This window comes from Chenopodium quinoa, unplaced genomic scaffold, assembly GCF_001683475.1.
Source record: "Chenopodium quinoa cultivar QQ74 unplaced genomic scaffold, ASM168347v1, whole genome shotgun sequence".
Taxonomy (NCBI): domain Eukaryota; kingdom Viridiplantae; phylum Streptophyta; class Magnoliopsida; order Caryophyllales; family Amaranthaceae; genus Chenopodium; species Chenopodium quinoa.
The window spans coordinates 3,590,642-3,603,376 of NW_018744092.1; the positions used below are offsets into that span (position 1 = coordinate 3,590,642).

The following is a 12,735-nucleotide window of genomic DNA, read 5'->3' on the forward strand; positions in this document are numbered from 1 at the left end:
TAAGAAGTAAGAATGGGAAGAATTGAACAAGAGGGGGGAGAACAAAGTGCAATTTTTGTTTTTCCTAGTTTCAGCAACTCATGGAGATAACACAAGCACCAGTTTGAAATAGTTTTTAAAGGCAAAACTTTCTACCCACATCAATGTATCAGAAAATTTCCTAATAACTTGAACCGTTACAAAGCAAAAAAATCCCTAACCCATCTGTACACAGCCAAAGTTTAACCTGCAAGATTTACACGACGCCACCAGCATGTTAGACCCTCCTCAATCAGATCAGAATGTCACAGAATCCCTATGCATGGGCATATATACACAAATGGATATACACGTCTGCCTCATATACTAAGGAAGACCATGACCAGTTAGCAGAAAAACATGGTATCCTTGACGTTATCATGTAATCTGGGCAGCTCTGGGACAGGGATACTTCCTGCGGATGTGAAGCCATTGTTCTCAGTGCTGTTCTCAGGAAGCTCATCACATCTGACAATCTGTCCTACTTGTCGGGCGGCATGATGGGCGTAAGAGATAGGTGCCACTACAAAAAATAAAAAATAAATTAAAAAAGGATGAAATAAAAAGCTAGCATAGTTGGGAAATAGGCCATGATTTCAGGTCTGCAGAAGATAAAGCTGAACACACACAAACAACATTGACTCACCTACTGAGGTAGCATGAGAGCTCCTTTGATACCTGAATGAGGACAAAATTTCAGTATATATGAAGCCAAACTGATGTATAAAGTTTAAAATTATTAGGAAAATGAATCAGTATTAGTAACTCACACATAGGATAAAGAGTGAATGAAATTTTGAAGCTCATCTGGCGAGAAGCCGATCTCATCAAGTAATACATGATAGTGAACAGGCCGCAATGTACCCTTCATGGAAATCAAGGAGGAACCAACATTCAATTTTATACCATATAAAGGAGAAGAAAACAAAGTGGTCAGAAACCTACTAAGTACCAAAACACACACTTGACCAGTTAACAAAGTGGCACACAGAATTTGTTAACTGTGTGTGCACACATTCACTGTGAACGTGTTAACTTGGAATCCCTAACAAACGTCAAATCTAAACGAAAAAATTCCCTTTAAAAATGAATTTACACTTTAAATTTCCCAAAGTAATCATTATGAATCCTCTTATAGTTATCTATATAATTGTTTACATTTTAAAGTAGAGCTGCTTCTTGAAAAAATGGGGAAGTAACATACAAGAATTTGTACGTTATGCACAAATTACTAAATTATTTATTTTTGTCATTGTTGATGGCAATAATGAAACTGGAGTTTTTATTTATTTATTCAAAAAGAAAAACCTTGCCTAAGCCTGATGTATCCACAAAACAAGGAAACACAAGGAGGAAAAAAAAACTGCTGTATGTTAGGTTGATGGGAATGGCACCCCATGGAATAACATGACAGGAAAAGGAAAAGCTAAGAGCTTACAATCATCCCCCCATGAGCACACATGTAGAAATCATACTTCCTTGGATGCACAACTTCAGTGTCCACAACTGTCCCTGTGGAGGGAGAGCAGTAATAGAAAAATGTGATGTTATTAGCACAGTATAACAAATCCATCACAGTTGCATAAGGCATATTTAAAGAACAAAATGTCAAAACACATCAGACCAGGTGTAACATTGCCAGCAGCCCCCACTTCGAATAGTCGGGTACGGTGTCTCTTTTGTGCAACAATTACTGTGAATTTTGGAATTTCTGCCTCTCCAAGACCCAGGTAAGCCTGAAGTGAAAAAAAAAACCACCAATTACTGAGGTATCGGTAATTAAAAGCTATCAACAATGGAGTCAACAATCACTTTCGTCCTTGAGAGAACGACATGCTCTTATCTTGTCTAATGGAGCCAACAATCTCAAAATGCCACAAATAAGAATTACAAGTGAAGAGTTTTTTTGTTAATGATCTAAAAACTTTTGAGCAACAAGGTAAGGGCCATTAGGTTGGAATGCAAATTAGATTTTAGATCGAGGAAAAGAAACAAGCATAGGGGTTTGCTAGTGTTTTTCCAGTTGGCACAGAGGTGACTCAAAGGGCTAGATTTCAGCTGATTTCAATGGCAGATTGCCAGACTGTCAGCAGTGGGAAGGAACCTAGAGGATGAAGAAACAGCTACCAAAGGAGAAAGAAGGTAACCAGCTAGATTTTCTTTTCCAATTTTGACATTATTGATTTCCTTTAACTATGCAAATGATAGCAATCTGGGATTTGTGATGTGATGGCATTTTAGTGGTGAACTTTTACAGTTTTACTATTTAATGAAAGTTGATTTTTTTTTACTTTTTTTTGTTTTTTTTGTTTTTTATTTTAGTATCTCTCTCTTGCACTATAGACATCACAGTTTCATCTAAATGTTTAAATTTAGAGCATCACTAGATCAAACATAAACAAAATAATATTATAATTTAGAAATGCAGCTTCAGCAACACTCTTGATCCTCATGAATAAGGTTCATTGCCAACACAGGCCCAAATTTATAGAGTGCTTTTTTAACCTTTAACCATTTAACTTTGCGTTTTTCTTCATATGTGAAACAGTTATTCTGATCATACAGCTACCTAGTACAAAGTAATATTTTTACATGAGCTGGAAGCAACAAGTTCAATGGCCAGCGGGAATTTGTAATGTCTCAGACCAATTGAGAGGGAGTGATAAGATTCAGTAAATTTGAATCAATCTATTCTGTGGGGTCAAAATTAAATGCTGTGATTCTGACAGCAGTTCAAGGATCCAGATACCCTTCAGAAACAAATCTGTTAAGAGTAAATCAATTAAGTTTCAAATTAAGTCTAAATTGCCATCAGCAGCAGTTACAGCTACAAAGGTAAGAATTAATGTGATAGCATCTAGAAAGTTGGAACATTCGGAAGATTAAAATGTAGGCTTGCCACATGATGAACCTCGGTCAATAGCACTTCCTAAGTTCCTAGGTCAGTCCAGATGCGTTGATCCTAGTTGTGTGAGACTGTGAGTTTTCTAGTGCATGGGTGTTTGTACTCCAAGTATTTGGTATAAACAACATTACTTAATCATTACCCCAAATAATTGCCTCTGATATATCTGACAACTTGAAAGGCAGATAACAAATGAAATCATAAATATTCCAAATTTCTCCTCCCATATCAGACATTGATTTAGATAATATTCAGTAATCTCAAACACCCTACTCCCCAAAACAAATAGAAAACTTGTGCACCATTGCTCCATTCAATTGCCTTGAGCATCAAGATTGCAATCAACTTCAATAATTTGATGAAGTCTGAACTTGGAACAGCAAAAAAGTTTATTTCATATTGTCAGAGGTGACCCACTAATTAAGATTCTAATAAAGCTGGAAACCCTTGGTATTACTCTTGACTGTTTATATGCCTAATCACAATGGTTCAAGTGAAATGCACCTAACAAATGCACATAGAGCAGTATATTACAATCTTCTTTTCAGACTCTAGAAGATGATGTGGATAAAGATAAATCCACTCGACACTTTATCAGCTTCTAGCTTGTCATGCATATTCTTGAAATATGTCAGCAACATTCATTTCTAAGATATTATACTACATGTTATCCCATCTGTCTCTACGGTGATTAAGAGTAGTAATAAAATTATAATGTAAAAGAAAATTTAAGTGGATAGAGAAAAAAAAAATAGCATAAATGAAATTCAGGGTCAGAGAGTACAATCATTTCTTAAAATTGCCTCAAATTAAAAGACGTGCAACCTATTTTATAAATACAAAACAACACATTTATTGCAAAGTTAAGGAACCTGTTTAATCTGCTCCAGCTCAATGTCAAGGACTTGACTGAATTGTGAATCACTTACTCCATCCCTACAAAGTTAATAAACAATCATGCAATCATTAAAAACAGTAACAGTTAACGGTCTTCAATGGAATTAATAGCACATTCTGATATATTGCCAAATACAAAAAGCCTGTGGGTGACAAACTTTGCAGAAAGGTGCACGAGGCAGATAAGCACCTTACTAAAATTAACAAAGGAATTTTTTGTTTTTTTCCAAACAATTGAAATTTTACAAGACCAAAGCAGATATATGAGGTGTATCATGTTGTTTTTGTTAATTTGATCAGAAGTAAGAGAGTAGATAAGTACTTTGGATGTCCCAAGAAAACATATTCAAGACCAGATCCTTTCTCAAGGGTAAATAAAGGAGCAACAGGAGAATTAAGGAATTATTACATCAACATTACCACTACCTGAAAACTATGATCTGTTTAGGTTTTCGACCCTCACTTGTAACAAAGAAGTCCTTTAAAAGCTCCCTGAAACACAATGGGTAAGATCTTCAGCAATGCAACATAAACATCATCAGAAACTGATATTATTGAACTATTCTTCTAATAATGTCCCAAAGAACCAAAATTCCTCACAAAACACTGCTAGATAGAAATGACACTGAATTGTGACAATGTTACCTCATGATACCAGTATCCTCTCCGCCATCTTGTTGTTTGAACAGTGTATCTATTATCTCAGTTCTTGGAGATTGAGCTCTTACAGCTGCTCTATATCTTGATATAAGGGGCCAAGATACAGAACCAACAACCTGTCATTTGTCAGAAAGTGTGCATAAAGGATCAAAATCTCTAGCATGATTAACGTCTACCAGAAACTTTTAAATGTTTGACATGATAGAGCATGATACAAAACAAATTTGATATACAGCAACAGATATGGCCACAGAGAAAGGATAGCACTGGAATGCTCATATAATTTATTCTTAGCCAACAGTTACATACCGCAGCAATTGAAGGATCTGAACTGCCTGGCGAGCCATGGGAGACATCCATACCAACGATCATAGTTGGAATATCCTTCACATGGGGAACATAACAGGGCTCTTCTATAGCCAATAAAGAATTCATACCTCCCAGCTAGAAAATGACATGGAAGGAAAATGAGACTTATACATATGCAAACGCATGTTGGCCCATTATTTCATGACAAACTCACCTTAGCATTGATTTTTATAAGTACATTTGTGAGATAGCGTTCAGTTATTTTCACAGGGCAAACACATTGTGTTACAAGCCCAAAGTTACACAAATTCATACCTCCCAGCTAGAAAATGACATGGAAGGAAAATGAGACTTATACATATGCAAACACATGTTGGCCCATTATTTCATGACAAACTCACCTTAGCATTGATTTTTATAAGTACATTTGTGAGATACCGTTCAGTTATTTTCACAGGGCAAACACATTGTGTTACAAGCCCAAAGTTACTCAAACTTCTCAGTTTCCAGGGTCCTACATTAAACAGAAAGTGTCAAAGGATTTACAAGCCAGATCATGCATGAAGTAAAATGGTATAAAAGAAATATTCAGAAGAATCTAACGAAAAGCAACACCATACCATATAAATTAGAAACTTTACGATCTGGCAATACACACAGAATGAATTCTGGTTGATCTGGGAGCTTATCCTGTAATTTCTCAAACATTGCATCAACTCTTGCCAAAGGGCTGGCTTTCTTCATCTGCTGATTCTCTTCAACCAATGCATATGGTCTTTCAATATCCTGATATGTTTGTAAAATCAGGGCAGAGAGAGAAAACTACCAGATATACAAAACCAGAAGCTTAATAACATAATGATATTAACCTACCATGCCCTTTCTCCGTCCACAATTGATGAGTTCTCGAGAAAGAAAGCTTGTATCACAATTAGAAGAAAAGTTTACAATAGCCCAGCACTTAATATTAACAGGATCCAGAAATTGCTGCAAAATGGCCAACAACCACATTAGCTATTGACCTTCTACATGAAAAAAAAATAAATCTAAAATAGCATTAAGAAAAACAACAAGAATAAGCATCATCAATAAAGGCCCTACTTTATTCTTAAAGTTCCATCGGCCATCTTCAGGCATGCAATCTTGACCTCTGCCGACCTTTAGCTGCACAGTATGCAGAAAAATAATGATAAAACTGCCTCCAGTGATATTTAGAGAGTCCAAAGTCTACAAGCCTGTAGTAAGGAATCATGAACCAAATACCTTAGGTGGTTCAAGGACACGGCCAGCAATTTGCATAAACTGCTTCTCAATCGAAATACCACAAGCAACCAGCAATGGGTCATTTTCATACTGGTTGTTCTTCACAGCCTGCTAATCTATGTGACAATCAGATACAAACTAGAAAAATATGGATGCTACCTTGGTCAAGCTAGATGAAACTTACATCTATCAGAGATTTCATTCGGTCATGGGGCTTTAGTTTGGTTTTTTCCAATAAAGTAATACGCTGAGTTGGAGACAGCAATTTTCGATAGCGTTGAAGAGAGATCAGTGAACAGACCTGGAATATTTAAAAGAAAACACAATAAAATTAATAAGCTGATCAATTAAATTGTTTCAATTTGAACATAGAATTTACATAGGCAAAGGGGAAAAAAAAGAGAGAGAGAGAGAGAGAAGAAAGAAACAAGTGACTGTTTGAGAAAAAAAAAAACACTTTAACGCACCTCAATTGGTAGATAGATTGGTTTATCTGGCTTGCCAACATCAAGGCAAGGCGTGTATTTTGAAAAAGTTAGCACCACACCACAATGATTCCGGAAATATTCGAACACAGTCATCTCCTGGAATTGATCTTCATTGGAACCACTATCCTTTTTTGCTTTATGTTGAAAACTTACCAAAAGATAAAGGAAATTTAGAGGTCAAAATTCAGGAAATATACATTGGAGTATGACAACCATCAAATATGGGTGTACCTTAGCTTGTAGCATGGCTTATCACTCAACCCTATAATTTTGTATATCTTGTTGGTATGACTTGTCTTGATTCTCAAGTTTTTCAACATTCTTTTGGCCTGCAAAGATCCATACCATCAAAATACAAAAACCACAAAATCAAAAACAACAAAATGAATCAGAGAATGAAAAGCAATGTTACCTTTTCCCAGTCAATGTAGCGAGGCTCTAGCACATTTTGGTTAGTTAATAGAAAATCAAGAATAGGTCCAGGTTTCAGAATTAATGTCATAGCAACATCTGCATACAAATTATTTTTCTGCCTGTTACAAACACACAAGCACAATAACTGAAACATAAGAAATAAAGGAGCAACATACAGAATTTTAGTACCTAAATTCAGTGACAATCCTGCACTTGTCATGTGAAAACTAGAATCAAGCCCACGCAAACCAACTAAACCTCCATCAATCTCAAAGAAGTTCCTGGAGTCATCATGGAAAAACGACTGTCTAACCAAAAGGCAACCCCTGAAAATAATAGCCAAAAAAAAATAAAACTGTAGCTAACTGAACAATGACCAAAAAAAAAAAAAAAAAAAAAAAAAACACACACACACAGAGTAAATGAGAGAGAGAGACAGTACTTATTGATAGCCCGTTGCCTCAGTATGGTATTGATCACCCTTAATGCATCCTCAGTTTCACATAGGTTATGCTCTTCATTATTTACAGCAACTGGTTGCACACAAATTTCACGACAATAGTTGAGCTCCACTTTAAAAAGCTTTGGTGCCAAAGAATGTTTAGATTTCTTTGTAGGTTCAATGGGGTTATCAGCACTACAAATAAGCATACATTCGTGTTAGTGACATTTTCTTCAAGCCGTATTTCAGAGTGAATGAAAAGAAACAAGTAATTACCTCAGTCCAATCGACTCTTCATAAGTCAAGGTAAAGTCAGAGGTTTTCTGAGGTAGAGGACCAACAGTATACAAATTCTCCTTTCCATCAAATGCAAATTTTTTGGCATCTAGTTTAGATGAGTGTATCTGGAAAAGCTTATCGATAATTTTTACACAAATCGCCTTGCTTTCAATTGGTTTACAATCTTCAGAAGTTATCTTAACCTGCAAAGGCAGCACGAGACTGTAAATTTTCCAATGCACATTTAAAGTCCATGATGGCACAATAGAGTCCAAGCAACATGTTTACCGAATACTGATAAAATGCCACATCTGGAGATTCAATAGAAACTTTCAAATGATTCACGAGCAGGGATATGTGACGGCCAGCACTCCCAAAACCTGGCCTGCGCATAATCTGGTGCTTCAGAGAGTCCGTCTCTGTCTTCGTCTCTATCTCTATCTCTGTCTCTGTCTCGGTCTCGGTCTCTATCTCTGCCTCTATCTCTGCCTCTATCTCTGTCTCCATCTCCATCCCATCAAAGCTTACAAAGGGTGGAAGATGTGAAGGAGGTGAAAGTTGCAAATGATCTGACTCTAAATTCTGTCCCTCAATCATGCTAGTAAATCAACGCATATTTCAGTACCAAACACCAACTATAAAAAGGATTAAGAATATAGACCAATGAAATCAAGTATACTGAGCTCATTAAAAAAAATGGCATTATCAGATTCAGAGGCTGCTAAGATTTTGAAAACTTTTTTTTCCTCAAATCTGTAAAATGCATCTACAACTAAAGATGGACAAAGTCTTATTATGAACAGCAAGTAAACATCCTCACATATTACGCCGATCAAACTGTCTTGACATTCCCATCAAACTAGAGTCTTGTTATTGGACAGCAGTAAGAAAAGATTTCAAATTGAACCATGTGCTCAACATTCCAACAAGACTAAAGTCTAAAAAATAAAAACTTTCCAACACCATAGGTTAATACAATGGAAACACTAAGGTTAACTTGAGGTAAAGCATAAATCATTCCTGTCACTGAAGCTATTAAGATAAATAAATTATGGCTTCCAGGTTTATGAGTTCACCGGGCTATAACAATGATATCCCTCTTCTCTATTCCTAAAGTCTAGTATCGTGCATTTAGCACCTTGTTCGTACTTCCAACACTGCGAAACCCTTTCAATTTCCATTTGCATTGTGCTCTATACAAGAAATTCATATATACTTCATATACATTTGATGTTTCCAGTCTTTCAACCCTTAGACTTAAATTCATCAAAAATGAACCCACTAAAACGAATACGAAATAAATCAAATAATGAATTTAACCAACTGTCACACTTAACATACAAAACGAAATTCAAAACCATAGACAAAATTGTACATTTGATGTTTCAACCCTTTGAACTAAATTCATACAGAAATGAACCCGTTACAACGAACACAAAATAAATCAAACAATGAATTTAAATAATTGTCACACTCAACATACCAAAAAAAAAAAAAAAAATGGGATTCAAAACCATAGACAAAATATTATTACTTGTACATTTATAGCAGGGATTCATGCATGTGAATTTAAAGCAAATGAGGGTTCATCTAAACCCCCAATTTTGAATTTTTTTTGGTTAAAAACCCTAGTTCAAAGATTGAGCACCATAGATAGAAAACAGCAAAGATTAGAAGCAAAAATTAAGACGAAAATTCACCTGAGAAGAGGCAAGAACAAGCAATTTCTGAGAAATTGTTGGAATGAATATGATCGAAAATTGAAATGGATGAAATGAAGAGTAATGTAGGACTGTACTAGTAGGTTTTAATGCATGTGTTGTATATTCCTACTGAGTACACTCCCAAATAATAGCATAAAGAAAAAATGTAGAGATGAAGAGAGCCTAAATTACTCTGCACACTTTCATTGGGGAGAGAGAGAGGGGGAAGAGAAAAAGAGAGAGAACATTGGAAAAACGTTTGAAACGCAGTATTGGTTTAATTTACTCCGTATTTTTGTTAATCTGATGTGAACTTATTTTTTTTTTATTCAATTAGGTTATGTAGTATTTAGGTATATATCAAATGGGTATTATTATTTCGTATAAATGTAATAGATTGACTTTTTCTCTATTCATATGTTTATTTTACTGTACATTTTACCAATATATAAAAATATATGTTGCTATAAAAAAAAAAATTGGATTAGTCTTTATGTACTACTATATTTTTATTATTATATAAACTTTTTATAATCTATTTCTTAATAATATATAATTACAAATATTAATGGTCAAAGTTGTGCATTGGCATATTTGACAGTCAAAGTGTTGCGATTATTATGCAATTGAATGAGTATATTTCAAATATTTAATTTACATAATCTATCTAATATATTATATCATATCATATCATATCACCAATAAATAAAGTTGATCTTGCAGTCAGGCCACGAGACAGTGACACTTGACATTCCAGTTTTTCGCCAAGTGTCAAGTCACGTAGACGACAAATATATATTACTAGATGAAGCCCGTGCGATGCATGGTTTGTTTGTATTTTTTTTCCTATGTTTATGATAAAATTTGTTACTTTATTTATTCGTTGTATATAATGTATCATATTATTATTTAATATTTTTATTTTATTTATTTTAAAATAAATATTGAATTTTCTCTCATTCGTTATATATATTTAGATGAAATTCCTAATATCAAAAAATAATATTTTAAATTTATTAATTTAAACTTTAAAATTTCATTCGCCAATTTTATTTTGTTAACGTAGAACTTAATCTTTAATACGAATAAATGATAAATGCTGAACATTTTTTTTGCTAGAAAAAGAGAAAGAATATATTTTTAATTTCAATGGAATTTTCTTATTTTTTGTATTTAATTTATAACTTTTTTTTTAGAGAGAAAACTGATATATTTTTTAATTAAACGTGATTTTTTTTTTATCAGTATATTTTTATAAAATATTTTATTATAATTACTTGTCAAATTTTCATTATTTTTTTATATAAACCAATTTTTTTAAAATATCAATTGAAGGTAAATTTCAATTTTTTTTTTAAGTTTAATAGTATTTTTTTATATATACGAAATAAAATAAGTTGTTCTTTTCTCTTAGATAAAATTTCCAATTTAAAAAGATAGTATTTTATTTTTATAATAAATTTAAATTTTTAATTTTAATCTTACGTGGTGCTTTAAAATAACAATTCTACGTGGCATAATCCTATACGTAACGTTCTAAAAATACTAATCTTACATAGCACTCTAATAATTTTTTAAAAAATCAAAATTCTAGGTGGCTCTCTAAAATCTTGGGAAAAAACTCCCTTTTTTTTTTTTTTTTTTTTGCAACAACTCCCCTTTATAAAATTTAACGTGATTTCATTTTTTTTATTAGTATATTTTTGTAAAATATTTTATTATAATCACTTGTCATATTTTCATTATTTTTTTTATCTAATCCAATTTTTTTTAAAATATTAATTGAACGTGAATTTCATTTTTTTAAGTTTAATAGTATTTGTTTATATATACGAAATAAAATAAATTGCATCTTTTCTCTTAGATAAAATTTTCAATTCAAAAAGATAGTATTTTATTCTTATAATAAATTTTAATTTTAATTTTTAATCTTACGTGGTGCTTTAAAATAACAATCGTACGTGGCATAATCCTATAAGTAACGCTCTAAAAATACTAATCCTACATGGTGCTCTAATAATTTTTTAAAAATAAAAATCCTAGTTGGCTATTTAAAATCTTTGGGAAAAAACTCCCCTTTATATATGATGATAAGTAAGCGAATTTTGGATAGAATTTTTCAAGATAAATATATAGTATAGAGTTTTATTATTGATATACTTCTAAAGTTCTAATTTTTCATATATACAAAATTAATCATAACTTTTAATCAATATCCTATAACTCGATTCTATTTCCATCATAAAATACGAATACGCAGTAATAAAAAATCAATAAAAATAAGTTTTAATCAATAAAAATAATTTTGTTTGGTAAAATTACTTTTAGTTCAGTAAATATAATTTAAGTTCATAAAAATAATTTCAAGTTAATAATAACATGAGTAGATATCTATTTACAAATAAAACTACAAAAAGTACAATATAAATAAGCGATATGATATCATATGCCTAATTTTTTTCATTTCAAAAGGGATTATATGACCGTATTTAACCTTCAAGCCAAAAAGTTTATCCTAAAATTTTATCAACAATCCGTGCATCGTCTAGGCACAAAGCTAGTATATATAATAAAGTAGGGATTTTTCAAGAGCATTCGCCGCGCTACATAAGCAAAGGTATATTTTCGACCAATTAAAAATTAGATTTTTATTTTATTTTGGAATTAAAAAATTCGTTTGCCACCTAAACAAAAGTGACGAATGAGATTTAAGAATTTTGCAACGTAAGTAAAAACAACGAATATTGATTTATTAGGATTTAATTTATTTAAAAAACTAAAAATTATCTTTTCAAATAATCATCTTTAGATATAGGATTTATATACCTATTATTATAAGATAAATTTTGATAGTGTTTATGATAAGAAATAAAAATTATTCCTTATTTATAATTAAATTAAAATTTGTGATATTTACCATTATAAATTGACGCATCATATGACACCAACAAAATTTCGTATCAATACAAAACCAAACCAAGCAAATTTTGTGTCATTAAATTTGTGCCAGTTTTATTAGGTCATCAATGGTTGGGTAATTCTTAGCCTAATTTTTAAAACCCATGTTTAAATGTATATTTGTGATTATTGCTTAAATTGTGTTTATTTGGGATACTTAATGATTATATGTTTATGTTTTGTTTACTGAATTTTGTTTTTACATGCAGATCTAATTTAATCAAAGAATTATATTCGAGCAAAAATCTTTGGAATATCAAAGTACGAGTTTCTCGTTTGATGATCCTATTGGATGAGGAGGTATTATATCTTTATAAATCGTTTACATTTATTAAATCTTTTAATGAACCTTTTAGTTCTTATCAATTAATTTTATGATTAAAACAAATTTTTTGTGAT

General features: G+C 32.2%; 1 protein-coding gene across 2 annotated transcripts; it reads right to left on the minus strand.

The window, feature by feature from the left end:
* LOC110691900 (protein argonaute 16-like) lies at nucleotides 1–9,837 on the minus strand. Of its 2 annotated transcripts, XM_021868872.1 has the most exons (24): nucleotides 9,376–9,837; nucleotides 7,964–8,273; nucleotides 7,673–7,878; nucleotides 7,397–7,591; nucleotides 7,144–7,280; nucleotides 6,953–7,050; nucleotides 6,772–6,869; nucleotides 6,520–6,688; nucleotides 6,237–6,353; nucleotides 6,053–6,160; nucleotides 5,891–5,953; nucleotides 5,663–5,776; nucleotides 5,410–5,575; nucleotides 5,191–5,303; nucleotides 5,004–5,111; nucleotides 4,790–4,924; nucleotides 4,466–4,596; nucleotides 4,247–4,312; nucleotides 3,796–3,859; nucleotides 1,643–1,754; nucleotides 1,457–1,530; nucleotides 789–883; nucleotides 665–696; nucleotides 1–541 (listed from the first exon to the last, which is right to left on the minus strand). In XM_021868872.1, the coding sequence occupies exons 2-24, from the start codon at nucleotides 8,270–8,272 to the stop codon at nucleotides 366–368; spliced, it is 2,886 nt and encodes a 961-aa protein (XP_021724564.1). In that variant the 5' UTR covers nucleotide 8,273; nucleotides 9,376–9,837; the 3' UTR covers nucleotides 1–365. The 2 variants fall into 2 exon arrangements, with proteins under 2 accessions (XP_021724564.1, XP_021724565.1); XM_021868873.1 differs by lacking the exon at nucleotides 5,004–5,111.
* Between the last annotated feature and the right edge of the window lie 2,898 nt (nucleotides 9,838–12,735).